Source organism: Solanum verrucosum, unplaced genomic scaffold (genome assembly GCF_900185275.1).
Source record: "Solanum verrucosum unplaced genomic scaffold, falcon-dt-bn FXZP01000103.1, whole genome shotgun sequence".
In the NCBI taxonomy this organism is placed as follows: Eukaryota; Viridiplantae; Streptophyta; class Magnoliopsida; order Solanales; family Solanaceae; genus Solanum; species Solanum verrucosum.
Window position 1 is genome coordinate 1,851,228 of NW_026020048.1, and position 27,716 is coordinate 1,878,943.

At 35.0% G+C, this 27,716-nt stretch overlaps 3 protein-coding genes across 7 annotated transcripts; 1 reads left to right on the top strand and 2 right to left on the bottom strand.

Annotated features, from left to right (window-relative positions):
- Nucleotides 1-187: 187 nt before the first annotated feature.
- On the top strand, nucleotides 188-1,450 carry LOC125822237 (uncharacterized). The gene is made up of 2 exons (XM_049501618.1): nucleotides 188-864; nucleotides 1,010-1,450. The coding sequence occupies exons 1-2, from the start codon at nucleotides 255-257 to the stop codon at nucleotides 1,447-1,449; spliced, it is 1,050 nt and encodes a 349-aa protein (XP_049357575.1). The 5' UTR covers nucleotides 188-254; the 3' UTR covers nucleotide 1,450.
- Nucleotides 1,451-2,971: 1,521 nt separating this feature from the next.
- On the bottom strand, nucleotides 2,972-15,563 carry LOC125822645 (B3 domain-containing protein Os07g0563300). Of its 3 annotated transcripts, none has more exons than XM_049502069.1 (13): nucleotides 15,154-15,563; nucleotides 13,057-13,138; nucleotides 12,792-12,890; nucleotides 11,157-11,436; nucleotides 10,672-11,017; nucleotides 10,376-10,472; nucleotides 8,214-8,388; nucleotides 7,843-7,922; nucleotides 7,147-7,530; nucleotides 5,560-5,615; nucleotides 5,348-5,461; nucleotides 4,383-4,453; nucleotides 2,972-4,254 (listed from the first exon to the last, which is right to left on the bottom strand). In XM_049502069.1, the coding sequence occupies exons 1-13, from the start codon at nucleotides 15,279-15,281 to the stop codon at nucleotides 3,143-3,145; spliced, it is 3,024 nt and encodes a 1,007-aa protein (XP_049358026.1). In that variant the 5' UTR covers nucleotides 15,282-15,563; the 3' UTR covers nucleotides 2,972-3,142. The 3 variants fall into 3 exon arrangements, with proteins under 3 accessions (XP_049358026.1, XP_049358025.1, XP_049358024.1); XM_049502068.1 differs by having other exon boundaries at nucleotides 5,560-5,612; nucleotides 11,157-11,484; XM_049502067.1 differs by having other exon boundaries at nucleotides 11,157-11,484.
- A 4,980-nt stretch (nucleotides 15,564-20,543) lies between these two features.
- Nucleotides 20,544-27,449, bottom strand: LOC125822649 (sphingosine kinase 2-like). 3 transcript variants are annotated; one of them, XM_049502075.1, is made up of 10 exons: nucleotides 27,026-27,449; nucleotides 25,856-25,978; nucleotides 25,654-25,758; nucleotides 24,722-24,790; nucleotides 24,211-24,297; nucleotides 24,019-24,096; nucleotides 23,817-23,887; nucleotides 23,030-23,296; nucleotides 21,296-21,418; nucleotides 20,544-20,855 (listed from the first exon to the last, which is right to left on the bottom strand). In XM_049502075.1, the coding sequence occupies exons 1-10, from the start codon at nucleotides 27,369-27,371 to the stop codon at nucleotides 20,661-20,663; spliced, it is 1,464 nt and encodes a 487-aa protein (XP_049358032.1). In that variant the 5' UTR covers nucleotides 27,372-27,449; the 3' UTR covers nucleotides 20,544-20,660. The 3 variants fall into 3 exon arrangements, 2 of the variants coding, with proteins under 2 accessions (XP_049358032.1, XP_049358033.1); XR_007442658.1 differs by lacking the exon at nucleotides 20,544-20,855 and adding an exon at nucleotides 22,536-22,637 and having other exon boundaries at nucleotides 21,293-21,418; XM_049502076.1 differs by lacking the exon at nucleotides 27,026-27,449 and having other exon boundaries at nucleotides 20,575-20,855; nucleotides 24,722-24,797; nucleotides 25,658-25,758; nucleotides 25,856-25,984.
- Between the last annotated feature and the right edge of the window lie 267 nt (nucleotides 27,450-27,716).

Genomic DNA, 27,716 nt, shown 5'->3' on the forward strand with positions numbered 1-27,716 from the left:
CTGTAAATCAGCCAACACGTGGGCCAGCCCTCATCCTTCACAAGTGGCAACTCTTGTACCAGCTCAGCACAGAATCAACGGTCCAGATTGCATCACAGACTACAAACCGCGTCCCTTACCCGGATCCCTCCCACACTATTTATACTCCTCAATCCCCAACGCACTTTTCCATAACCAATCCACTTCACCTGCTTCTTCACTCACCGGAAAACTCACCGGAAAAGCAAAAAATTAAGATAAGATTATCGAAGAAAATGTCGAACAGTTTAATTCTATCGATTAAGGTTGTGCTAATATCAATTGGTGCAATTTCCTTAGCGATGGTAGCAAAAGCGTCGATTCCATTAATTTATTATGAGCTCCCAGCAATTTGGAGTGTAGTTATAGCTTGGCTTAAGCCTCCGTATCTCTACTTTGTTATCAATGGTATAATCCTCATTATCGTCGCCACTTCTCGCACGTCGAACCATAAGGAGTCCAGCTCCGACGATCAATTCCAGCCGTTGATTACCGCTAGAACACCTCCGCAGTCAGATTTGATAGCGATTACTCAATCGGAGCTTCATTCAGTCCAAAGTGAAGTGAAGGTGTTTGAGGCCGTGCCTGTACCGGTGGACGAACCGCAGGTGTTTGAGGTTAAGCCAGTACTGGTGAACGGCTCCGTCGTGGTTATGAATCATGGAGATGAAGACGTGATCGATGAGCCTGATGCAAGCGAAGCGATAGTGATTTCGAAATCTGTTGTCTCTCCGTTGCCGGAAATTGAAACTAAAAATGAGTTTCTTCTAGTACCGGCGACGGAAAAACCTCTGGTTTCTTCCAGATTCGGTAACCGAAAACCTGCTGTGAAAATGAGTCCGGAAGGTACGTGAAAAGTACACACATTTCTCAATTTATGTTGCACAGTTAAAATTCAGTTCGAAACGGTGGCATTCATCACGCATTTCATCTTATTTCAATCGGTAAAATTTTTGAAGCTAAAATATGTTACAACAATGGATAATTTCAGGAGTGAAGTCACTGAAAGTGTCGCGGTCGAAAAAGCCAGAGACATTAGAGAACACATGGAAAATGATAACAGAGGGCCGTCACGTGCCACTCACGAGGCATATGAAGAAATCAGACACCTTTCACATTCACGGGCGTCACGTGGCGGCCGTGGACGACGACGCTCCGGAGAAAAACGAGAATTCCACCACCTTTCCACCGCAGCACCACCACCAGAGGCACGTGCTTAAGTCGGAGACTTTCAAGGACCGAACAAACTATGTCTCGCCGTCGTATTCACGGTCGCCGCCGGCTGTGAAGATCTGGAAGGATCCGTCGCTGAGCTCCGATGAGTTGAATCGGAAAGTGGAGGCGTTTATTAAAAAGTTCAATGAAGATATGAGATTACAGAGGCAACAGTCTATGCAGCAGTACATGGAGATGATTAACCGTGGAGTCTAAATTACTTAGTTTTACTAATTTTACTTTTTTAAAAAGACTTTTTTCCTTTTTAAAAAAAAAGGTTGACTGAAAAAAAGAAAATGAATTTGCAATTTGTATTTAGCTTTTAGGCTTTTGAGTGACTTGTTTTTTTTGTTTGATTTTTATAGTAAAAATAGGAAGTATAGGAAAGTTTTTATTGTATAGAAAGTATAGGAAAGCTTTAAAAACAGTGAATTGTTCTTTTATTTGTTATAGTTTATTAAATGAATAAAAAAATGAAAATATAGCAGTTACAGTTGTTATGAATGGTGTATTTATTAGTATATAGAAGATACTTTTAAACTTCATGATTTGATTACTGGTATAAAATAACACCACGAAAATGAAAGCTCCATATGAAGGCCATAATGGTATACAATTTAATTTTATGACAATAAGTAGGGTATTTTTTTAATCAAATTACCAATTTACTTTTTACCATAAAAATATATTTGTATAAGTAATTTTATACCATCAATACATGAAAATGAAGCTAATAGATCTTGGATTTAAGTCTCTTCGGATACGAAATCACCTTTGTTAGAGAGCACTTTATCCTCCAATGAGACTTTTCGACGAATTTGATTTAGTCGGGTTTCAATATGAGTACCAGACATCGGGTAATGCATCTTCAATTTTTTCTTTCTTTATTTGGTTTTTTATTTTTCTGAGGGATATGGGGTGGGTCACATTTATTTCAGTGACAAGAGAAGGGGGACCAAAACGGATGACAACTTACAACTAACATAATTGTTTGGGAGTTCACAAAATGGAATTGTCGGTGGATTTGGATTAACCTTAGATTTTCCAACTTGCATATTCTCTAAAATCTTTTGAGTCAAATTTTCCGGCACAGCTAAAAAGAATATGGATATAAAGCCAATCTCACGTTACATCACACATATATATGTAAGAAAATAGAAAGAAAGAATTTGATGTGTTTATCCTCACTTGTCATAATTATATTTTGAGGTAAAATCACATGATTAGACACAAGTTGTAAGCTCAATTGGTTTACCTACTAATTTTGTGCTTGTAGTGTATTATAGGGATCGAACATGCAACTATGATGAAGACGGTGATGGCAACTGACTGGAGTATTTTTATTTTTGAAATATTATATTGATGAAGACGGTTTCATATGGTACGAGAAGAGAATTCTAGCTTCTTATAAGGCTTGGACAATACTTCTCCGTCTTCTTTTGGTCTTTCTCTATCTCTGTGGTTCTAATAAAGTCCTACAAGCTTTGAATCCCAAATGAGGTCTAACAAGCCTACAACACTATACTATTCTTTCTGTGACAAGGGTAACCAAAAGAATTAGTGGCTAGTTAGCACTAGGCAACTTCTTCAAGCTTGTTCCAAGATTCAAATCCCCTTACTCTCCCAGAACTTGTGAGAGTTTCAGACACACCAAAACGCATTTTTCACACAAAGATTGAACTCCAAAACCTTTCCAGGTATTTATAATAAATATGCAAGGCACCTCGCGGCCATTGCAAAATGTAACCTGTGCATAGCGGAAAGATTACATCAGTTGCTACTTGCTACGTTTTTCTATGTACAATGCATGACGCCAGCAAAGCCAACATATACAAATTCCCTAACACTGCGGAGTACCTCTGGTTTTTTATATAGCACAGCTAATTTAGGTGCCTCATGTAGGAGCATCTTACTGGTCATTAGGTGCCAAAGATGCAGCAGTGCTTATGGGTAAAGGCCTATTATGATCTACATCAGTTTGTTGACTACCACTAACAATAACACAATTACTCGGATTTGTCTCCCCAGCGCCTTCTCCATTTATTTGGTTACCCACGGAACTTCCATTCTCACAGTGCCTGACATATTGCTCTGCAGCACGTTTGATTATGTGTATCATGCTACCAGAATCAGAGCCTGGTGAAAGCTCGTCGTCCCTCTCTGGCTTAGCATTCAGGTCAAATTCACCTTTAAATGGTGAAGCAGAAGATTTCTTATCATTAAGGTAATTGGGATCATCAACAGAAGATTTCCCCTCATCCACGTAGTTGGGATCATCAACAGAAGATTTCCTCTCATCCACGTAGTTGGGATCATCAACAGAAGATTTCTTCTCAGTCAGGCAGTTGGGATCATCAACAGAAGATTTCTTCTCATTCGGGCAGTTGGGATCATCAACAGAAGACTCCTTCTCATTCAGGGAGTTGGGATCATCAACGGAAGATTTCTTCTCATTAAGGTAATTGGGATCATCAACAGAAGATTTCCTCTCATTAAGGTAATTGGGATCATCAACTGAAGATTTCTTCTCATTAAGGTAATTGGGATCATCAACAAAAGATTTCTTCTCATTAAGGTAATTGGGATCAACTGAACCTTCATTGTTCAGCTCTCCATGCTGAGGGCTTAAATGCGCTGCATCATCAATAGATTCTTGAATGTCATCAGCATCAAGCAATTGCCCAGCTGATTGCGGCTGCAGCTTTTGACAAGTAGCTTCTGCTTCTTTCTCTGATAACTTTTTTTCACGCTTCAACATCAATGTTTTGAAACGACGCTTTACTGATTTACAGACGTTACAATCACATGATTGCTTATGCTTAGGACCTTTTCCACTAGGGGGCTGGATGCAGACAATGCATGTACACCCAGGTCTATGACGTGGATGCTTAGTTGTGGCCTGTGGTGATGCTGGAAGGGTCTCTCCCTCTTCTAGGATAGCGAGATGAGCAAGTGCATCAAGCCCATCCAGAGTTTCAACCAAGTCCATTTCCTGTTTAGAAGCCTTCCTTTTCTTGGAAGCTGCAAAAGAATCATGTAACTTCAGTAAACCTGAAGGACTTGCAATTCATTGTCAAGATGAGGCAAACACAAAAAGCACTGGTTCAATAGTGTAGAAATTTATGACCTACAGGAGCAAGCACTTGTACCTTTATTAATATGAGGTAGTAGGTCCCTCAGATGATCTGCTGTTAATTCTTGAACTGCCGAGCACATAGACCTAAAAAGGAGAAAGATCATAACCCAAATACTCAACTGCAATTGAATACTAGAATGAATTTCAGGAATTGCCAATACTTTCTTTTTTTGAAATTGTTAACTCTCTGTATTTCTATCTATGATTAAGATCATTCAGGAATTGTCAATACTATTTTGGAAACGAACTTAATTTTATTTTATCAGGACGGAAATGAACAGACATTAGTTGATATTGATGTTAAAAGTAACAGACAGCCAGATGTAACTTAAAGAAAACGAGAATCGTAGAAAATGGAAACTGACGAAGTTTTTTTCTTTTCTAATGATAAAAACTCATATAATGCAGGCACAGGTGCCAAGAGCCCATGATGAAGGTGGTTCAAAGTCAACTTTCTGAAAGAACAGAAAATTGGAGAGAGAAGAAGAATGCTACAGAGTTGATTAAAGGGACAAACTGCTAAAAGAAAAGGGGAGAAACCAATCATAGAAAACCTCATCTTATTGCCAATTCCAAATAGCAAGGTTCAGTTAGCCTTCGAAAAGAAAAAGGATAAATTTGTGTCAGCAGGACAATTTTTAAAATGATTTTCAACATCTAATATCAGAAGCGCATTTCAACAACAACAATTACATATCCAGTGTAATCCCACAAAAGTAGGTCTGGGGAGAGTAGAATGTCGCAGACCTTACTCCTACCTTTGAAGCACATTTCATGAGGAGTAATTCACCAGTACATCACCTTTTCTTCTACTGACAAGCTTGATTATTGGAGTTAAAGAGGTTTTGGCTTGTCCAGATTGCTTAATGCAATCCACTTCAGCGCTTACACTAACAAGAGCATGTGGCGCGTTCCTTCATGTATTCTATTGACATTTTAAGTGCATCTTATAGGTAGGTTAAAGAATTTCCATCATACCTCTCGGGGTCGCGTGAGTTGTCTGAACAAGTCCATCTAGATGGAAGGTCAACATTGTCAGGAACTTTTCGCCACTTGAAACAGTCCTCACATTGTACCCACTGTATTTTTTCACTGATTCAATGAATAAAGCATCAGCAATTCATATTCAATACAATTTAACACATACCATATAGAGCTAGCTGCTAATAGTCAAGAGTATAATAGTTTACCCTAACTGATCCATATGAGGGATTGTGGGCCTTCCAATAATTGGCGCATCTTCCTGCTAAAGTGGAATAAGCCGAGGATAAATAGGACGGAGTAATATCAGTAAAAAAATATTACAAGGACTACCAACACTAACTGACAAGTCCTGAAAGAAGATTGGACACAATTCCCATGTTTCGGATATCGGCTACAAAAGAGTTGCTGAGTTATTTACAACCACTGAGAAAAGAATTTGCCGACAATAATCTCTCGAGAAAATTTAGAGAGTAAAACAAGTTTGAAGAATATTCCTTAATTACAACTTCAACTAAAGAAAAAGAAGGAATCTTTATTTGGAAATGGAACTCATTGCTTAGTAAGAAGCATGTCCTCATTGGAGATCCCATCCAATTGGTGCCATAAGGCATACGTTTTGTTCCTTTTTAGTTTTTATTCCCACATCTTGCAGTACACCACAAACAATAGAAATATAGTTCTCCACAAAAGACAAACAATCTTCTATAGAAACAAAGACCAGATGGGTGTACTAAAGTTAACTGAGAACAACCTGATAAAGAAAAGTAAACTAAGAACAAAAGGTTATTCCTCAAATGTACAAAGTCATTTTCCAACCCCACAAAAGGTCCTCGATTTCTCTGCTTCCATAGGGCCCTACAAGGGGCTAAGGATGCAATATCCCATGCATGGTGTCTTCTGTTCCCTCTTCTAAAGGCTCAGACATGGAGTACATCCTTCACAGATCCGGCATTGTCCATTATACTAGCCACAACAATTGTGTTGCACCTGGAAATGCAGCAGGAGGCGATCCACGTCTTCGCTCAAGCATTTACACACAAAGCATGATCCAACATATGTAACTCCTCTTTATCAAGTTCTCAGCTGTCAGTATCACCCCTGTGAGGATACAAACCAATAAGTGCCCTCTTTTTATGACAAGGGAACCCACAGTTGCTACCCTTCGGTGGGTACAGGGTAAAACCAGGTTCCAGCGTAATAGCCTGTGTGGTACTGCACTAGGAAAGCCCTGTGATGAGTTTAACCGAGAAAGCATGCAGGGGGTTTCAAACCTGAGACCCCCATTTGGGAGCTCCCTGCTCAACCAACTCAGCAACCCTTGCGGGTCAAAATAAGTGCCCTCTAAAATGCCCCTTCCACCATTCTTAATGTGATATACCTACTTTTCCAGTATGTACACTATTTACTTCTTTTGGAGGGGAAGTGTAGGGGGGAGGAACCTTTTAATGAAATGTGATTTACATTTCTGGCGGAAAGTGACAGCTACACATCTTCTGAATTGAAAAATCAAGGGTGCTCTAATGTACACCATAAATAATGCATAATAAAGAAAACTGATCATCTATTCTAGTTATAAGCAATAACACATAGCAACTGCAAGAATAAATCTATAAATCAGCAAGAATTGGTAGACAATAAACTGCTAAAGAGCATGGTACTACACCATAAATAATGCATAATAAAGAAAACTGATCATCTATTCTAGTTACAAGCAATAACACATAGCAAATGCAAGAATAAATCTGTAAATCAGCAAGAATTGGTAGACAATAAACTGCTAAAGAGAATGGTACCTCGTATTCTTCAAATTCACAGCCTTCTATCACAATTACTGTTGGAGCACCACTCGAAGGTGGACGCATCAACCCTTGGGCTTGCACCACTGTGACCTTCAGCTCTACCAAGTTGTCATTATCAATCCGCAGGCGTTTCTTTTTCGAACCCATTGTGCTACCCTTCCTCTTACAACGAATAGGACGATTATTTCCTAATGATTCATTAACCAAATCATCAGACATTTTAGTTTCATCCCTGGCACTTGTTGCAGCAACATGAGTGGTTGATGAAAAGCCCTTTTTAGTAGAATTTGCCAGAACTTCTTCAGAGAACTTGGTATGTTTAGTACTGGCATTCCCATTTGTAGCAACACCATTACCGTTACTGCTAGCTTCACTTCCCTGTTAATAGAAGGCCAAGTAAGAAAAAAGAAAGCCTGAATTCAACAGCTTTTCACAAAAGACGTGAGAAGCTTATACCTAATGAGCACCATGACTAATTGAGACGCAAAAAAGTGTTGAAATCGGAAAGAAACCACAGAAACAATTCCTATGGTTTTGTTATACCAATTTGACATGCTTTTCTTGTAAGCCAATATATATTATTCTCAGCGTAGAGTTCTTAACTTCTATTTCCAGATGATCCCATAGCCTTGTAAATTAAGCAGTACACCCAGTGGGAGCAAAGAAGCTACTACTTGGAAATTGGCAAACCTGATCTGTGGTAAGAATATTTGAAGCCTTTCTGCAACCCATGACCAACTTTCCTTCTGGTTCTATCCTACTGAATGTTACTGACAAAAAAAAAAGTTGCATCTAGTCAGCAAGATGCCTCTTAAACACATTATAGAATATTAAGAAAAATATATAAATTCAAGGAGCTCCGGACAATGTCTTACTGATATTACAAGGCATGAAAGGTAGTTCAATAATTAGCTACCCAAACAATCGAAATATCAAATAAGCCACTATGCTCTAATGACAAAATCTCTCTCTAACGGTAATATTTTCCATCACCTTCCACACCAGATCCATTAAGGAAGATAAGCTGGAAAAAGAACTAGCTAGGGAACAGATGAAATTACCTATGTCACCTGCTTGCAATTGCATAGACTGTATGCATGGAGTCACCCCTTCCAACACATACATACGACTGTTATTATTAGGCCAAAACCTGAACTGGAACATCCATTCCTTCCCTTTCAGATCTTGCATCTTGAGAGGCAACCCTTCTGGATTAGAAATTGGTGGGAAATAGGCCTTCATCACAGTAAAACTTCATTAGAATATAAAAAAAAAAAAACATATGAAGTACCTTTCAATTAAAAGGAGAGTAAATAAGCATAGATTATCCAATTATGAGATAATCCTCCAACGAATTTGATTAGTGAATTGTTAACTTGACCAGTTTATGAACAGAGACACGAGAACTCCAACAGAGAATTGGTATTAAGAGAGAATATCAAAATCTAGATACCCTCACCAACAATAATGAACTTTATTAGATTTATAAATCACAAATACATCTTATACCACCGCTAGCCCAAAGTGGATAAAGTATCTCTTATTTCAAAGGCATGTTCCCAGGATCCCTTCCTAGGTTTTATTTTAATTTATCAAGAAATAAGATTTTATAAGCAAGGATAAGGAAAAACACCTGCTTACAAGTACACCGAGAAGTAGAAACCTTACGAAAAGATATTGGTTCTCTACAAACAATACCCTAGCTCCTATTCCTTCTGGGACCTCATGGGTACATCAAAAGAAATTAAGAATAAGATGTTATCCCTCAAGTGTATAAAATCTTCCTGTATAGATAAAAGGCTCTCATGTTTTGATTTCTCTCCATACAAGTGCTAGGTGGAGTAACATCCCATGGTCTGCATCTTAACTTCCGTCTTCTGAAGGCCCAGCCACATGATACTTCTTTGACTGTGCCTAGTTAAAAATCTTTAAATCCAAGCCCATCCCAGCACATTGGGATCATTAAAGTCCCAATTTATCGAGTGAGACTTTTTCTCCCCAGCTTGCTTAAGTTAGAGGCTTAGAGCTATTGTGTCACTATCCTTCTCTACTTTCTCCATTCAAGGCATTCCATAGAAAATCCCATTGAAAGTTTCTCCTTCAGCTCTTCCTCTCTTCATGCACTACCCCATTTACCTTTACCTAATCAATGTGATATATTTTTCTATTTGTCATGACTACCCTGTGAAAAAAAGTTGTACTCAGGTCCTCCTTTTCCAACCATAACAACCATGATTTTTATTTTTTTGAAACCGGTAACTTGTATTCCTCAGCATGAAGGGCTATGCTGGCCAACAACACCCACAATTTTTATCTCCAACTAATTTCTTGAGCTAATGCCAAAGAAGGTAGCTCGCTTTTCAACTCTTCCTTCCTCTCTTCCCCCCCCCCCTCCAACTCCCCTTTCTAGGTTATAGAGACACACAAATTAACTAGATGTATTCACTATCACATCCTTCTTACGAAAGGAAAGCAACATTAAGGCATTTGGACATATATATTATTTGAATAATATTTGTAAATAAAACAAATGATTGAATGGCTCACTGGTTTGAGTGTTTGTTTTTATATTTTTGCCCCCAAGGCCTAGCTCGAGTGGCAAAAGGTGGAGGATTTGTGGCTTAGGTTGCAGGTTCAAGCCCCACGCCATGCAAAGCGAAGCCCGGTATTTAAGTGGAGAAGGGTAGAGGAGCGGGCCCATTATCCACCGAGTTTAGAAGGTTGTGATTGGTCTAAAGGGCGGGTAACAGACAGATTTCTCGGTTATAAAAAAAAAAAGAAAAAAAATATAGTAAATAAATGTTTGTTTTACAGTTTTGTTGATTATTTCAACTTAAACTTAAAATAAAGAATTTGAAGTTGAAAAACTGGTCCATGTATTTCAAGCGAAATAATTGTTTTTCGCTACCAAAACTTACTTTTTCCCTAGTGAAATCCATGTCCAAAAATACAATTTAAACTGCCAAATACCTTTTTTCTGTTTCAACTTTAAATACTCAATGCTTCAAATTCAGCAATGATTTTCCAAATGGGTCCTACGTCATTTGATAAAACACTTGTAATTTTTAACCCCTATTTAATACAAAAAATTTCTTAAATGTCCAAACCCTCTGAAGTAAATAATGTTCTACCATTTCAAACAACCAAATTTTTTCTAGAATTTGTACTATCCTAAAGGCATTAGAGATCTGAAAAGAAAAATGTATATAGCAAAGGAGCTCACCTCAGCACATTTCTTTGGCAATACTAGCCGTCCTATCCTGCCAGCATCACTAGCACTTAGCATCTTTTCAAACAAAGGAGTTATCACAGAATTTGAACTTGAACACTGTCAAGGTTGTAAACAATTAGCTGAGTTGCACCAAGCCACATTGCAAATAAAACATGTCTTTGTAATTTTAGCAAAGAAGCACCTCAGATGCAAACAAATTTTACTTCGTAAAACCCAAGCATAATATAACCACAGGAATTTATTGACATATCCATTATTTCAATAGGTCCTTATAAAACAAAGGATACTCTTCAGATAAACGTCGTAGCTCTTGATCCGTTATGCGAGGCCAGTAACGAGGTAGTAATTGATTTTTCCCTCTCCCATCTCCACGAATCTTCGAACTCCTCACTTGCGTCTCTCCAGCAGAATCCACTGTAGCATGACCACCAAGCTGCTTCCCCAAAGGCAAAGGAATCGAAAGTGTATTTTGTTGTTGCACACTAACAGAGACCTTACTGTGAACAGTTGGTTCATTTTTGCAAGCAGAACCTACTGTCAAACAAAAGCTGGGTGCAGAAAGATCACTGTTTGCATAAGATGATTGCCATGGAGAACTTGTACAAGATTTATGTGCCTCCTCACGATTGAAACCTGTAAGACAAAGGTTACTCCATATTAAGAACAGCCTAAACCTGTAATTATCAACTCTAGTAGAACATCTAAGATATGATAAAATCAAGAATATTTCCAGTAGAAAAATTCTTTATATGTGGTAAGTAAATATCAGTACCAGCATATCCGTTTTCAAGTGTTCCTGGTACACCAATCTTCAGCTTTCCATTCATCAATTTTTCACAGGAGTCCTTCCTGTTGTTGTCAGACAACAAGGCAAATGGTCTCTCACTAAGACTAAGCCTGTCGATGCTAACTGTGGTTTCAGGAAAGGGTGCCTTGTGCTGCAACTCATTTTGATTGGTGGAAGCATTAAATAAACTTGGTGCTTGACGCCATGGAACAGGACCAGAACCAGCTATCGGATTCCAATTGTTGACGTCTTTAATTCTTTCAGGCTGCAGAGGAAGGAAAAGTGAAGGTGGTGGCCAGGCAGGATTTGGTGTCTGATCAAAATATGAATATGAAGTCAAAATTCAAAAAACAATTTTATTCAATGATAAAATGTGATGCAGTTAAAAAACTCTTAAGCAGAGATAGAAATTAAACGAACGATACTATCAAAATTGTGAAAAGGTTTATCTGCTAAATATTTTTTTGAGGTTTACTCAGATAAATATAAAAAAGTAAAAACTGAAAATTTTCATGATTTCGACAGTATCATAGGCTTACTTCCTATGTCTGGATAAGAGATTTTTAAATTGCATCACATTCTTCAAAAGGTTGTCAAACGTGGAATCAATATTAGATTGAAGTCCCTCAAAACTTGTTTGGCTGGAAGATTCAATCTCTGTACAGAACAACAGATGCAACTGTTGATTTGGCTGTAAAACTAATATGTCTGGATAAGAGATTTTTAAATTGCATCACTTTCTTCAAAAGGTTGTCAAACGTGGAATCAATATTAGATTGAAGTCCCTCAAAACTTGTTTGGCTGGAAGATTCAATCTCTGTACAGAACAACAGATGCAACTGTTGATTTGGCTGTAAAACTATGGAATTAAATCTAAAAAATGAAGAATGCATATGAAAGATAGTCATCGCATGGGAGAAGCTATTCTTAATGCTGGATCAATGGTTCTTTAGCACAGCCCAGTCCTTGACTGGGCTGGACAAGAAGAATGTTCGGAGATTACAGTGGATGAGGTTCATTATACAAACTGATGATTTATGCAAATTTACCATTGACATAACAGTCAACAGTTAAATGGTAATCAAGAACAGAGATGGGTCAAGTTTTGTGCTAGTTGAAGATGGATTGTTGTGCTATAAGATAGGGATTTCAAATGGACTTACCCTAACAAATGAAAAATACTAGCCTTGGTTTAAGTTAAGGTTCAAGATGTAAACGCTGCTTCACGAATGTGGTTTAAATTTTATTGTAGGTTGGTAGAAATCCTAACTTCGGTTTTAAGTTAAGATTTGATCTATGAAAATTTCTTTTTTATCAAAAAATTTTGAGATAAGACCAGATGAAGGTGAGCAGGGTCATAGTTTTTCCTTTTTACGATTTGTGCTTGCTACTGTTGGAAGATAGCACTTCCTCTAGATTGATTTGGCCGAGTTTTAAATCCACACACAGCGCAGCCAAGACGGTCCAACACTGTTTTGCTGAATGGGACGAACTAGGGGTCTGTTGTACCGTACCTCCAAAAGTTGCCACATCTTGGTAAAATTTAATATAAATATTATTCAAAAAAAAAAAACTAACATCACATCCACAAGATCAAAGGAAGAAAGGATCTTTTCTTACCAAAATAAAGCTTTTCCTAGCACAGGCTATGCACTCAATACCTCCAGCATCCAACAGAACGAATGTATGGAAAGAGACAATGCATCCACAGTGGATTTGCTGCATGAAGAGAACAAATCCTATCAAGATTCAGAGAAATTATTGTAACAGGAGAAGCATGAACTACAAAGTGTAGCATGACCATGTCTAATATAAAGGTTAAAAAAGTCCCAACAACATTGGAACTTCACACCAGCAACAAGGAAAAAGAAAATGTGCTCCTCACCTTTCCGCAAGACTCACAAGATCTCCATCCAGAAGAGTTGAGGTGAAAAGCGTCACAAAATTTGCCATCGTCATAAGCAGAACTGCATGAAATATTAATATACATCAGCTCCAATCAAAGCTATCAAATATCGAGATATTCAATGAACTATCGCTTGCATAAGGTAATGTACAATAGATTTCGTTGATCAAAAGATCTAATTCCATCATAAATTAATCAATTAGGATATTCAGCCAGGTTCTCAACAGTTGAGTTTTCTTCAACACTTAACAGCTAGGTCGAGTACTACTAAATACATAGTAATATGATTTCCTAGAGAACTTATTAAGTATTCTCCAACTCCTCTAAGTTAAATGAATCCAGACAAATACTAAAATATTCCTTTTGTGCATGAGTTGTTTGGTGATTACATCCAAATCTTCTTGATTTTTATGACGTTTTGTTCCTTTGGCCATAACTTATGTTGCTCAAACCTTTCAAAATCCTTGTCCCATTCATATCGATCCAACACGATTTGGGTGTGGGGGGGATCCACAGTGAATTTGGTCAGCCAAACTTGGGTGCTTTGACTACATCCATGACCAAAAGTATAGATTGATTGGGTATTTGGTTTGATTATGGGTTTGTCTTCTTTTTTTAAGTACTAGAACAAATTGGTTGAATGAAATATCACGTTTTATAAATAATTTAATTATACTAGATTTAGCTTAATAACTTCAATAAATTGTCAAAAATACTTATATTTGTCATAATTTACACTTATTGTCTGTATCTTGACACTTGTATCCATACCCAAACTCAAGCAACATAGGTCAAACTATCCAAGAAACTTGTTGTTGCTCTAGTAACCACCAAATTTTGGGTCAATGGAAATAGGCTCAAAAGAACTAAATATTTCGGAAAAGGTAAAGAAGACCTTGAAAATATTATCTAGATACATGTGTTCTATCCCTTAAATTTAAAATTTTCAATGTCTCTGTATCTCTAGTTTGCTACTTACTCCAATATATCCTTACGCATATTTTCAAAAATTCTTGTTCAATATTTTGCCAGGAAAAAAAGCATAAAAATAAATGATGAAAATGTCAATGATCATCATCAACCAAAACAGAAGCAGAATGTCATATTCATACATCAGCATCCTCATAATTGTATAACATGAAACATAATAACGATACCATAGACCTGCAGTCCAAGTAACATTAGCTAAATTAAACGTTACAACAAAATACTTAAAGCATAACTTACAGACTCACTCTACATTCTCGATAACCATGGAAAAAAATGGTAGAAGGTTCCAAATAGAAACCCCAAGAAAAATTAAATCTTGGTAATTAAAAAAACCAAAGTTATAATTTTTTACTCTTCACATATACTATAAGAAATAGTCAAATACTACTCTGCCTCAATTCCAAACTAGTTGGGGTCAATTGTATGAACTCTCTATAACCATTCATCTCCATTTAAGCATGTTCATCAATTACTCAATAATTCACTAACTTGTTAAAAAATAGGTCAAAAATAGATTGTTGGAGTGTAAAATGCATCAATCAACTTATAATGGGGGTATTCTATATAAAAATATCACCTTTTCAGTAGATACATTCCATCTAAACTGTTTATATGTAATAAAAGGAAAAAATCCTGATATTGTTACACATATCCTTGGTCAATTAACCCAAACAGAAGTAGAATGTTATATTCTTTCGTCAACATCCGTAAACCTAAAGCAGTGCAGTACAAGTAACATAAGCTAAACTAAGTGTTACGATAAAATACCTCACACAGGCTCACTCAACATTCTCGATAACCAGGAGAAAAAATTGGTCAAAAGTACCAAATAAAAACCTCAAGAAATAATAAATCTTTGTAATAAATTGCTATACTTAAAAACCAAAGATATAAACTTTTTATCCTTCACATTCACAAACAACTACTCAGGTCTCAATTCCAGTCAGTTATATGAAGTCTCTATAACCATTCATCTCCATTCACAAATTCTCACAAATTCATTAATGATTTGCCTTTTAGAAAGAGTCGAACAAAACAAAAATCAAAAATTCAAAACTTGAATAGAGCGAAAAAAAAAAAGTTTACCCGCAACGATCACATAGCTCAGCGAACTCGCCGGTGCGACGACGCCAACCTTTCCTTGTCTTTTCAACAAATTCCTTGCAGTTGCTGTTGAAGCAAACATTCCCTGAAGCCGCGGCGGACGACGCCATATCGGAGTTCACCTAACTCTAACACACACACACCAAAAAAAAACTTATACACCGCCCGAAATAAAAAAGGAACGAAAAGGAAAAGTTTTTTTTGGTTCAACAGGGAAAATTCTCGTTAGAGATAGCGAAAGAAGGGAAAGTGAAAGTTGAAACCCTAGAGAGATGAAGAATTCTAGAGAGAGAAAATGAAGTGACGGAGTGATTGATATATAGTAGCCATTAGAGAGAGCGAAAGAGGGTTTAATTTGCAGAGACTGAAAGATTTTAGAGAGAGAGAGAGAGAGTGAGTGAGGTGAAAGAGAAACATTGACGTGTGTATTGTGTTATATATATACACAATTCACTGTGTGTGTGTGTGTTTATTTGACGATCGTGCTTTTACTCATTGGAGGAAAATTCCACGTTATCTTAAAAGAGGTGTGAATTTACCATACTATACACACTTTTCACCTGAGTCCGAGTTGGCTTGACAATAGGATTACACTCACGTTCGAAATTTGAAAATTTGAGTTTTTAAAATTATGTCTGAACATGTATTTTGTATAATTTTTTTGTATCTGGTCAAAATTGGAAAAAAAAAATTAAAGATAGATTTTTAAAATATCTGGTCAAATAAATATTTAAAGATATATATATTTGGTAAAAAAAAAAAAAATTATGCCTGATTTAAATTTGAAAAAAATTAAAGATAAAATTGATTCAAGATATTTGGTCAAACAAATATTTAAAAATATTTATATATGGTAAAAATATTAAAGTTTTGTATCTGGTCTAAACTTGAAATAAATTAAAGATAGAATTTAAAATTGATTCAAGATATTTGGTCAAAAAAATATGTAAAGATAATTTTATAAAAGCTATGACATAACAGAAGATAAATGAAAGGGTATTTTGGGAAATTTATGTTGTGTTTGGGCAAATATTAGAGTTCATTTATATGCACTAATATATTTTTCAATATTACTAACTACTCTTGTAATATAATTAATAATAATTAACTAATAAAGCCTAATAGCTTCAATGATTTTCTAAAAATGAAATTTTGTGTATGTTTTACTAAATAATATGCCAAAATAGTATTTGAACCATTTATGACATATTGCAATTTTTTATATTATTATTTTTCTGGATATATTCTCAATATTGTAGCTTTTCCAAATAAGTATTTTGTAAATATTGTTTTTTTCTAAAATAATCATATTCCTATAACTTATCAATTGGTATGTTTTGCAAATTTTATTTGGAATGAAGTTCAAACTTCTTCCATTTTCTATTTATAAAATAACCCTCCTAAATACATATATATATATATATATATATGATTATCGAGTTTTTATTTATTTATATTGGACTTTATATTTATGTTCAATATATATTTATTGGTTGCTAGTGTGGCTTATTCCAATTAAAAAAAATATAGTTATTTTTTCTCCCTCTTTTTGTTGATGATTATTTAGCTCTATTTATGATTATTATTTATATTGGACCTTATATTTATGTTCAATATATATTTATTGGTTGCTAGTGTGGCTTATTCCAATTAAAAAAATATAGTTGTTTTTTCTCCCTCTTTTTGTTGATGATTATTTAGCTCTATTTATGATTATTATTTATATTGGACCTTATATTTATGTTCAATATATATTTATTGGTTGTTAGTGTGGCTTATTCCAATTTAAAAAATATAGTTGTTTTTCTCCCTCTTTTTGTTAATGATTATTTAGCTCTATTTATGATTATCGAGTTTTTATTTATTTATATTGAACCGTATATATATGTTCAATATGTTAGTAGGTTTTTACATATACATTATACTGCATGTTGGAAGTTATGATTTCAGATAAACTCGTAGCTGAAAGACTATATTCGCCATGACAAAAGTTATGAATTCATATGATCTCATTTTGCCAAAAAACTATATTCACATCTAGTTATTACAAGTAACATTAATTCTATAACTCGAAAGTAAAACCGTTTTTGAAGAATTTAAGATTCTCACGCAACGAAAATAACGTGCAAATACGAATTATCATGAGAGTAAAATTTATCTAAAAACGTTTTCGATCTAGAGTTAAATTTTAAATATATCTCCATCCTCGTTGGTATTATAGCAATTTCATTACTATCACTCTTAAGCTATGTAAGTAAAGCTCTCACATTTACTAATCAATGCTTGGGACGAGAAATGTCAAAAATAATTTTTTAGCAAGGGGTGATGCGTAACATGCATATATACAAAAGAATATATATTACTATGGACATTAATTAATTAAAGATAAAAGTTATAAAATCTTAAAACTAACATATTTCTACTCTACGTATGTCCGTACTAAATTAAATTACAAGTAAATGATAATAAGTCAACATAATTGCATAAAACTTTATGTGCAGTCACTAGGGACTAAGTTCATAATTTTAATATGAATAATAAACATGTGAGATATATACTTTTGAGAATTAGGAGATTCAAAAGATGAATAATGCATACGTAAATATACAAAAAAGCAAAGAGATTTAACATTTTTATATATATATTATCATTTTAATCATATATAAATGACCAATCTGACTTCACACCTATTTCGTTGAACTTCAAGAATCTTGTTCTTTTCTTTATATATCTCATCCACTTTTTTTCTAAAATCTGTAAAATCAAAACCTTTTGTCTTCTTTTCCCTTCTTTTTTGTCATTAGTCTTTGCAATTTTTGTTTATATATATAGCCTCTCTTCTTCTTCTTGGGTAGATTTTCGTTATTTTATGATCGTGTTCAGCTTTCACGCATCTCAATTAATTTTGTTTCTTATTTTAAAGAATATCCACTACGTGCAATATCAATATATACATACGAGTTACTTTAATGCCCCTAAATGCTAAACAGAAAAAAGGACATTTTTAGTTGAGTGTTTGTTGATGAAAACAAATAACAATATTAATTATGTTACCGTACTAAGTACTTCATGGAAGAATAATTGCTACATGGAAATAGAAAATTATAGGAAGAAATAATGTCAGCGGCCCTATAATATTGTCGTTAAAATAAAAAGTACTTGTTCGTTGCCATTTAATCATATAATTCGTGATTATTCTTTAGCTAATGTGCAAAAAGTGTTATATTTATAGATGGTCCATATGCAAGCATTACAAGGAACATGATTCTTTTTTTCTTTTGGAATTTTAATACTATGTTTTTTTTTTCCCTACCATTTGTTTTTCTTTCCATTGTCATATAATTTTAAATACACTACTAAGGCTTCATTTGTTTTTATTAAGATTAAGACCTCTGAATCTGAATACACGTCTGAAACATTAAGATTTGCATTAAGAGCTAAGTGTCTAGATCTGAATACACATCTAAATATTAAGATGTGGTCTCTAAATCTGAACGCTGAATTATTATTGTTTGTTTTCAATATCTGAATGTGCATATGAAATCAAACATTATATTAATAAAGTATTATAAAAAATTCATTTCAACAAAAATATTACTTTTTGATTAAAAAAATATCATAATCATCAACCATAGCATATAAAAAAATCACGAATAAAAAGTATTTTATAGGCACAATATAATATCAAAAAGTTCAATAAGTATGATAAATACTAGTTGAAAAATAATAAATAAGGTATCACATTATCAGCGCCTAACATATATTTTGGCTAATTAGAAAAACTAAAAAATTCTTATGTTTTTGTCGATAACCTTAATCCAATTCTCTAAGTTGTGACCTCTAACGTCATTCATGCTTTTTTGTAGTGGACACTTTCACAAAATATACTAACACATGTATTGTATAATGACTCTTCCCATCCAAGTCCATCTAATTTTTCCATATATTCTTCAAATGTAGGTGCACTATTTTTTTTAATCATCCTCTCATCAACTTCCAATTCAGACGAATAAGTTTTTTTCTTCCCCAAAACTTTTTTTTCCAGTTGAAACTGAAGATTGAGATTGAGAATTATTAAGAGCTCCATTATTTTGGGGTCACCAACTAGTTCAACAACAATAATATATTAGTGTTATCTCACAAACGGATTTGATGATCAAAAAGTCTCAACAAAATTATTGGCCTAAGACAAAATTCTAATAAGAGACCTCAGATATGTATACATAGTTATTATTTTTTAATTATGAATAGCATTTTTTTCACTCAAAAACCTTGATGAACATCAATACACTAAAAATATTATTGCAAATCAATACACCCTAAGAAAATTATTAATATAAAAAAATACTTGTAAAGATTTTGAAAACTTACTAGTTCAAGAGGAAAAAAATGGTGTTTGATTGAGAAAAGAGAGGAAGAAAGTTTGTAGTTGTGAGAGCAAAAGTCACGCAAAGACCGAGAGAGGTGATACAATATTATTTTATAACTTATTAAATAAGTCTGAATGGTGTTAAGACTCTCTTGCTAATCTAATCCGTTCAGACCTCTTCAGGTCCATTAAGAGGCTTTTTGAAAAAAAGAAACAAATGAACTTAATGGGCTAAATCTGAAAAACCAACGGGGAAAATCACATATGTGTACACTTTTTTAAAAATATTTACGATATTTGTCAACATTATTCTTTTAACCATATTTAACAATTTGGCTGAATGACAGTATTGCTAAAAGTTGCGAATGACAACATTTTTTGCTAAGTTTAAAGGAACAAAATTGTTTTAAGTAAGTATTGCTAAAAGTTGATAAAAATGATAATAAATTAGAAGTATACTTTAAAGTGATAATTATTAAATAAAAGACCTTCACTTATGTAATTTTTCCAAAATGCGAAAACACACTTAATGGACTGAATCTGAATGATTAAGATTCAGACCTCCATTAAGTGCAAACAAATGAGGCCTAAGTGACTTTTGAACTACAAACATCTGACAACAACGTTACATTATATACCATAATGAAAAAAAAAATCACTAATATAAATTGACAAAGAAACTCCCTCTAACCAAAACATTATATTCATGATGACCAAAAAATCAAAGGTAAGAACCAAAAAATCTAAAGACCAAAGATCAATATTCATGAAATATATAGATGAAAATTAAATGACATAAAAAACGAGCAAGCCAGCACGCTAACTATTTCTGCTCAATTAGAATCAAGGTTAGCTTTCTTCGCGTTCCACAAGAATGGAAGAACGCCAACTACTACATTGCCTCAACCCCAAGCTTGTTGTAGATGAAGTGCAAAGTAAGAGAAACGTTGTCCAGCTGAGACCACCAAAAGCCCTCAAAACAAAGTTCAGAAGCAATAACCATGAAAAATATTGGTATATATTCTTATAATCCTTCATTTTACTGACATCTTTCTATACAGAATCCACCAGTCAGAACTAGTTTCTCTCTCTGTAAATACATTGAATCACATAAAAGTTACTAATTGATAGGAGAAAATACAGTAGCCAACCCTTGATCTACTTTGATATGGAGCTTGTCGTAGGTCATCAATGTTTTCTGATCACACTTGTAAGTTCCTTTACCTCTGGCAAGGACCTCACCGTCTACATCAATAATCCCTTCCTTGTTTGGGTCATCTGCTCGTGGACCAGGCTCTAAAGCAAAAGCCTTTACCTGTGGTTGTTATAGATCAATGAGAAGCATTTAGGTAAATCCTAATGAATTCATGCAACTAGTCTTTAATTTCAAAAGTTGACTTCTTTCAAATTTTAACACATCAAATGTGAATATGCATGGGATAAAGGTTAGGGGATTGTATTGCTGATTGTTCAGACAAAGGGGTGCCAATGTGTAATTCAGCTGCTACAAAACCAAAACCTATTTGGTCAAGGAACTACACTAGAGTCTGATTGTACTACTGGACAAGCAGGGAGACAAAACAAATATTGGATTTAGAAACTTCCAAAACAATGAACAGGAAAATTTAGGTCTTATTATAATAAGCAACAGCAAAATGCATTTCAAGAATTGTTCCAAAATATTTTATTTATAAAAAAACGAGACAAGAACTTGCATAACGGAGCTGACTTAGAAAGCTAAGACAATAAATCTACCTTCAAGTACAAGACATGTGGTGATCTGACATGACCACCTTTGTTCATCTCGCCCATCAGTGTTGCCAAGGATATTTTTGGGCAATCCTTCATCACAATCAAGTCCAAGTAACCATCTGAAAACTGTATATGAGACAGAGAAGATGAAGTGAGAATTCAAAATATGACAAACCCAGGACAGTTGCAGTTGAAGTACCCACAGCGTAGAGCTTCTAAAGAGAGAATAAATGGAAAGTAAAGCTTAGTACATTGATCTGCAAGTGTTGGCGCCTTTTATAGTAAGGGATTGGACTTCAAGTTAAAAAAAACAATTGTAAGGTTTTAGACATGTTCCTTCAGCAATGACACTATAATGAAACCATTTATTGCAGAAGATCCTACACATAAATGTGTTTATGTTTAGGAGAGAGTAAAAGAAGAAAACTACTTTAGTTATAACCAGCATGAGTCTTAGTCTAAGAAGAGGATCTTCACCTCTAGAACATAAAATCATTTAATCAGAGAAGTCTACCCCGTATTTTGGCCCGTGTCGTACAAAATAAGGAGCCTACTTTTAGCATACAGAAAGAAACTTGCCTTCAGCTATTAAGTCGGAACATTTGTCTTTGTATTTATATTCAAAATGTAGCAAGCAACTGACTGATGAACTCCTTTGCTTACTTATCCTAAGAAAAAGCGTAATAGAATGAAGATGCCCCAAGAATTCAGTGGAAGCAGGAAAGCTTTAACATGTAGCATATGCACTTTCGAAAGCTTCAGCATCAGTTTATCCATTTTTAAAGCTCCAAAATTAGTGGCTTTTTTGCACAGGTCATTGACCAAGATCCAGAAAGGATAGTTAGTTTTTCTACTTCCCTCGTGATGAATTCAAGTTCTTTATCCATATTCTAGAGTGAAATGTCTGTGCCAGATTTTGCACATGATTTCCTTACTTCTTTCTCTAGAAAATCTAAATCTGCTAGGCTAGACTCCAAGTTTGTAACTTTTTATAAAAGTAAAGACAGCATGTGGAGAGTTTTGAAAAGTAGGATCAGCTTGAAAACTAGCTACTAAAAAGTAAAAAAACTGTAATTTTCTGAGAAGAAAAGGATATCATTTTGGCTAGCTTACCCAGGTAAAGAAACAAGGAAATCAAAACATAAGATTCTAAGAAGAAAATTCATACAACAAATCATTTCCACGGCTTTTAAAGATCAACTATCTTTCTTAGTGAGAAAAAGCATTTTCTACTCTTATTTACCTTCCATTTTCTGTTTATAAATTCAAGATCTAGACAAAGTAAAGTACACCTTCGCAATTATTATTCAATCTATTCCTGACCAAGGATATCATCACTTTCTCCCTGAAAAAAAAGTAGAACTGAAAAGCTATGCTGCATTGTTCAGTGATTATTTTTGGAAGTATCACATTGCTAATCGAGCAGAAAAATAGAATAAGTAACTTTAGGATCAGAAATTCAGAAACAGGAAACCGTTGGAAAAAAATTGGCATGGAAGAAGCAGACACACACGGTTCAAAATCAGCCATTTTAAAGGTAACTCCTGTCTTTAAGTACTTAGAAATAAGCCCTAAACGTTGTATATGGTCACAACAAAAAGAAAGATCTGCTCCAAATTCAAACTACAAATTACAGAAGCCGTTCTATCTGGTATACTTTTAAAGTAGCACCAAGAGAAGTTAGATCAAATTTTATGAGGCAACCTTCACATTGTGTCCAAAGAAACTCAAACCAACCTTGGCATCAGGTGCTGCCAGAACATCTTCACCTCCCCAAGGTACATTATGAAGCCAGATTGAGACAAAAGGCCCCTCAATCTTGCGGTTGAAACCCTTCATGTCAAAAGTGGGACCACAATAGCCATCTTGCATAACCCAATTCGAGTTAAGCTCATCAATTTCACCTCCAAGTTCATTTGGTTCTCCAAAATTTTCAAACCCTGGTGCAGCCACAAATTTGATACAGCCATGATACTTTCTAAGACAAAATATCCGCTGTATTGCCTGGACCAACAACATGAGACTAGCAATTAAAAAGCAAGCCATGATGCTTCAATAGCCATAAATTAGATTCCCTCTGTATTTTAGAACCATGAATCATGTAATCAACTGAAGAGGCATTCAACTTTATCTTTTCTTTCTTTCTTTTTTTTTTCCTGGGAAAAGATAGGATGGAAGGGGGGTGGAACTAGTGTCCATGAAGAACGGTTCAGGTACACAAAGTATTGGCAAATTTCTGGGTCAGTGAATCTCGAATTTTGTAATGAGACCAAACCTTCCAAAGAACGAGAAGGAGCAAGGTGCAAAAAGAGAGGAGGGAGAGAGAGAGAGAGAGATCAACGAATGAAGTTCTACAGCAAGCAGAAAATTTGTACATAAATCCAGTGAGGAAATATGGACGTACAACGTTTTTTTGAAACAGGTAACATATTTGTATATTAATAACAAACTACACAAATGGTGTAAGTTCTGATACTGAAATCTAAGAAAAATACATATTAGAGGAAATAGATTTAGAACATACATAAAAATCCATTCGAGCACTACCCATCCACCTATACTTCTCAGACTCTATATCTATATCAGCTATAAGACCTGAAAGACAACGAGTCCTGTCAGATAGTTTAGTATGATATTTCAATTTGCAAACAATAAGTGCATCACATTGCATTAAATGAAACAAAAAAGGTATCAAAACCACCAGAGCCAATGTCAGATATACATACCCCAGGCAAGCATCAGCACGCTGAAATATTTTTTCTGCCCCTGTAAAACTGTAGCTACATCTAGTGATCTCTTGTGCCCTGCCATGGACCAAACATGCATAGATATAAAAATCTTCTTTCATTCAACAAGAATAGTAATGCAATTGAAACTACAGTTCAGGAATACACATTTTTGTTTAAAAGGATATTTACCTCTAATTATAGCAAGAGTTGCATTAAATGCAGTACAAGATTCACCAACAAAATCTAGAAGAGACTTGGCCATCCCATTTGAAGTTCCTGCATTAGCATACACAAAAATGCAATTATAGAACAGTAGAAGAAAGTAAATAACAGCTTCCATGTGCAAAAATGTTTGTAAGAAGTTACAAACCAAACTATGTATATTATACTGTATAAGAAGTTACAGATCAAACTATGTATACTGTATATAAGAAACCAGATCAGCACTTCAGTCTAATTTCTGAAAGTTGTGTCAAGTCACATGTGTTTCACCACCTCGTTCCCTTGACCACCTTTTAGAAATTAGACGGAAGTGCTTATCTGGTAGTTTAGCATACTATAGGTATAACAATGTGAACAAAAGCTTAATGTGACAAAACCAAAATAATGTATATCAAGCTCCACAATAAAAGCTAAGCAAAATATACAAACCCGCTTAGTGTTTACTAAAGGCAAGCACCAGCAAGAGAAGAAAATATACCTGCGGGTATTACTCCAAGAGGCATCTTTATTGCAGAACTCCAATCCTCCCTTTCAAGCAGTCCATTCACTACCTACTAAAAATTGTAAAACATGAAAGTAAGAGGATCACTGGTTGGTTATCATCCATTTACTCTTTTTGATCAGTAAAACTTTATTATAAGTGCCCAAGAGGAATCGAACCCTCTGGTTATCATTCTTTTACGACAATAAATAATAAGCCAAATATCTTAAAGATAGAGCCCTCAGGACACAGACCTTCTAGAACGCAGGATTAATGAAGAACAGAGGTGTTTGTACCCTTGTTGTGGCTACCACCAATATCAGTGGAGCAACTTTGAAGTTGTTCCAGGACTCGCCTCTAAGAAACGTCAAGTTTTCAACTACATCAGCGCAATATACTTTTTTTCTCTTTTTTTTTTCTTTTGTGGGTGGGGGGAATAAGCCTCTGTGCTTCTCTTTTTGTATGCATTTCAGACGTTGAAGCACGAGAACAAGATAGCTACATATAAGCACTCTGAAGTTTAGGAATAAACACCATCAGTTTATCTTTTGATTAATTTTCATTTAACCATGATATTTACGAATTTATTTCTTCGCATTCAGCAACTCCTTTCAGCAGCTTCATGTTCGAAGTGAAGCTGGGTAAAAGTCAGGAAGAGCCGCTGGTAAAAGAGTAAGTTTTGTATAGCAGTTATCCCACTGTAGGTTCATCTTTGATAACTTTAAATCAGAATAATATATAAACTGAAATATCTTGAGTTTTACATCATGAAAGCATAACATTCCAGTCAACAAACAAGTTACGTATTCCATGATCCAATATATGACAAAAGTAGTCGTACTGCATAATTTTTCAAGTTTGGACTGTAGGAAAGGGAAACAACACTAGTTCAGACAGAAGTTAACAAAAACAAAAATAGACATGCCAACCTACCTCAACCAAAATTCCGTCACCACTGACACAAAGAACTCCATCATATCCCATAATATCCAATGAATGAGCAACTTCCTTCGCATGTAATCGATATTTAGTTTCTGAGAGTGGAAGATTAAAAGGCAAGATTAACGACACAAAAAGAATCGCTGAACAACCACTTGCTACACATGAATAAGAATATTTAATATTGCAAACCTTGCAGTGTGTAGTGAATATTTGCATCATCGAGCAGGGGCTTCACATCGTGACTAAATACTTTGGGTGCAGATCGGCTTCCTCCATATGGATTCAGAAGTACAAAAAGTCTCTTAGGACGACCTAAAATTCCATGATGTCAATTGTCAAGTATCCCATGTGGTTAAAAGCACAACACCATTTTAAGCAAGAAGTGAAGCAAAGCATACCAGAAATCAAAAGTGCTTCTTACTTCCAAGTCAAAGCAACTTATCTCAAGCAAACTTAGGTTTAAGGACAAAAAAAGGCAAGAAGCGCTCATTTGCTTTAACTTTTCTTCTCTGTTACACAATATATGCTAGTAGGACATGTCCTATTCATGTTCTATCACACATCGTATCAAGACTTGACACAAATGAGAACAAAATTCTTTAATTTGGACGAAAGAACTCCGTAGCTGATTAACTTGTTGAATTTCTGATGCTAAATTATTGTGCTCACATAATACCAGAAAATCCTTTTTTTTTCTCACTTAAAGCCACATGTGCCTTTTAATCTATATCATGTACTTCTCTCTCAAGATAAATGTATCACAGAACAAAAAGACAATGACTGCTTATTGCGGAAGAGATGACGACAACAACATCCTAAGAAGAACAAACTAAGATAATCTTGTATTATCAGGAAGTCTAACCAAATATTACCTCAAACAAACGCACACCGCCTAACAGACACGCGAAGTGGTATGATTTAGAAAAGTAAAAGAAAAATAATTTAAACAAAGAACAAATATAACAAGAAGCAAGCATCTGGTCATGCATTCCAACATAAATAAAGTACATGCTTTTCATTCCATTTTTATCTGTTCCCAAAACACACAGCTTCAGGCTGTGCGCTAGACATTACTAGCCCCGGTGAACACTGCCATACCGGACTTTTAAGTACCCCACATCAGCACTTTGTAGTAAGATGTTGGACTTGCAATGGACCATAACAGTTTAACTCACTCGTACATAATTCCACCAAATCACTATTCACACATTATAAAAGAATCGGAGTAATAATAAACATGAATTAATATCATCACGGTTCCTATTAAAAGGAAATGTTGGTGAAATCCATATTCAACAGTTCAAAATCATTGTGTATATAGTAGTACAGCATTCCTCAAAAACACAACGAAATAGTTACCGAGTGAATCGATGACGGATTGGAGTCGTTGATTCCAAAGCCGAAGAGAATCCTCAGACAATGGCTCAAAAGTGAAAGTCTTCCTCATCGGAGCTCCTACATTACTGGGGCAGCAAATTCCAGGTCCACTCTCAATGACGGCATTGATTTTGATCCGAGAACCTTCGACGGTGAAGCCTAGGACATCTTTCGCAATTGACAAACACCGGTCAGGCCATCGGAGTTTTCCTCCGGTAGTGAGAGTCATCGGAACTACATTGCCACTGATTTGAACCTGGTCAGATAGAAGAGGAGCTCCGGCGTCCGTCGGATCCATTGTTAATATCTCGGTTTCCGTCAGGCGCATCGATTTATTACAAGGTGGAAAACCCAGTTGAGTAGCGTAGTGAGAAATAAGTAAGGAATGTCGTTATCTTTGTATTCCGTGAACGGCAAATATTAGTTGCTGCAACTTCAAGTCAGACATAAGTTGTGTCAAAAGGCCCAAAAATTGAGATCACTCTTCGTCTCTTTTGACGGTCGATACGTACAGATCAAATCATTTTAGGTGATTCTTAATTTTTTAACGTGTGTTATTTGTATTTTTCGTTGAATAATCAAATCTAACTCCATCTCAATCTTACTATGGTTATTACGCGTTGTTTCTTAATTTATCTTATTATATTGTATTGTATTATATTATATTATACTA

Bases quoted from the DNA above. Each gene is read 5' to 3' on its own strand.
- LOC125822237 (XM_049501618.1), top strand. From the start codon at position 255: ATGTCGAACAGTTTAATTCTATCGATTAAGGTTGTGCTAATATCAATT. The intron at 865-1,009 runs GTACGTGAAAAG...GGATAATTTCAG, and splicing joins TGTGAAAATGAGTCCGGAAG to GAGTGAAGTCACTGAAAGTG.
- LOC125822645 (XM_049502067.1), bottom strand. From the start codon at position 15,281: ATGGCGTCGTCCGCCGCGGCTTCAGGGAATGTTTGCTTCAACAGCAAC. The intron at 10,473-10,671 runs GTATCCTTTGTT...ACAGTGTTCAAG, and splicing joins CTACGACGTTTATCTGAAGA to TTCAAATTCTGTGATAACTC. The intron at 7,531-7,842 runs GTTTGCCAATTT...TTCTATTAACAG, and splicing joins ATATTCTTACCACAGATCAG to GGAAGTGAAGCTAGCAGTAA.
- LOC125822649 (XM_049502075.1), bottom strand. From the start codon at position 27,371: ATGCGCCTGACGGAAACCGAGATATTAACAATGGATCCGACGGACGCC. The intron at 24,298-24,721 runs GTATATTTTCTT...ATGCTAATGCAG, and splicing joins TCTTGGAGTAATACCCGCAG to GAACTTCAAATGGGATGGCC. The intron at 24,097-24,210 runs GTAAATATCCTT...GGTCCATGGCAG, and splicing joins AACTCTTGCTATAATTAGAG to GGCACAAGAGATCACTAGAT.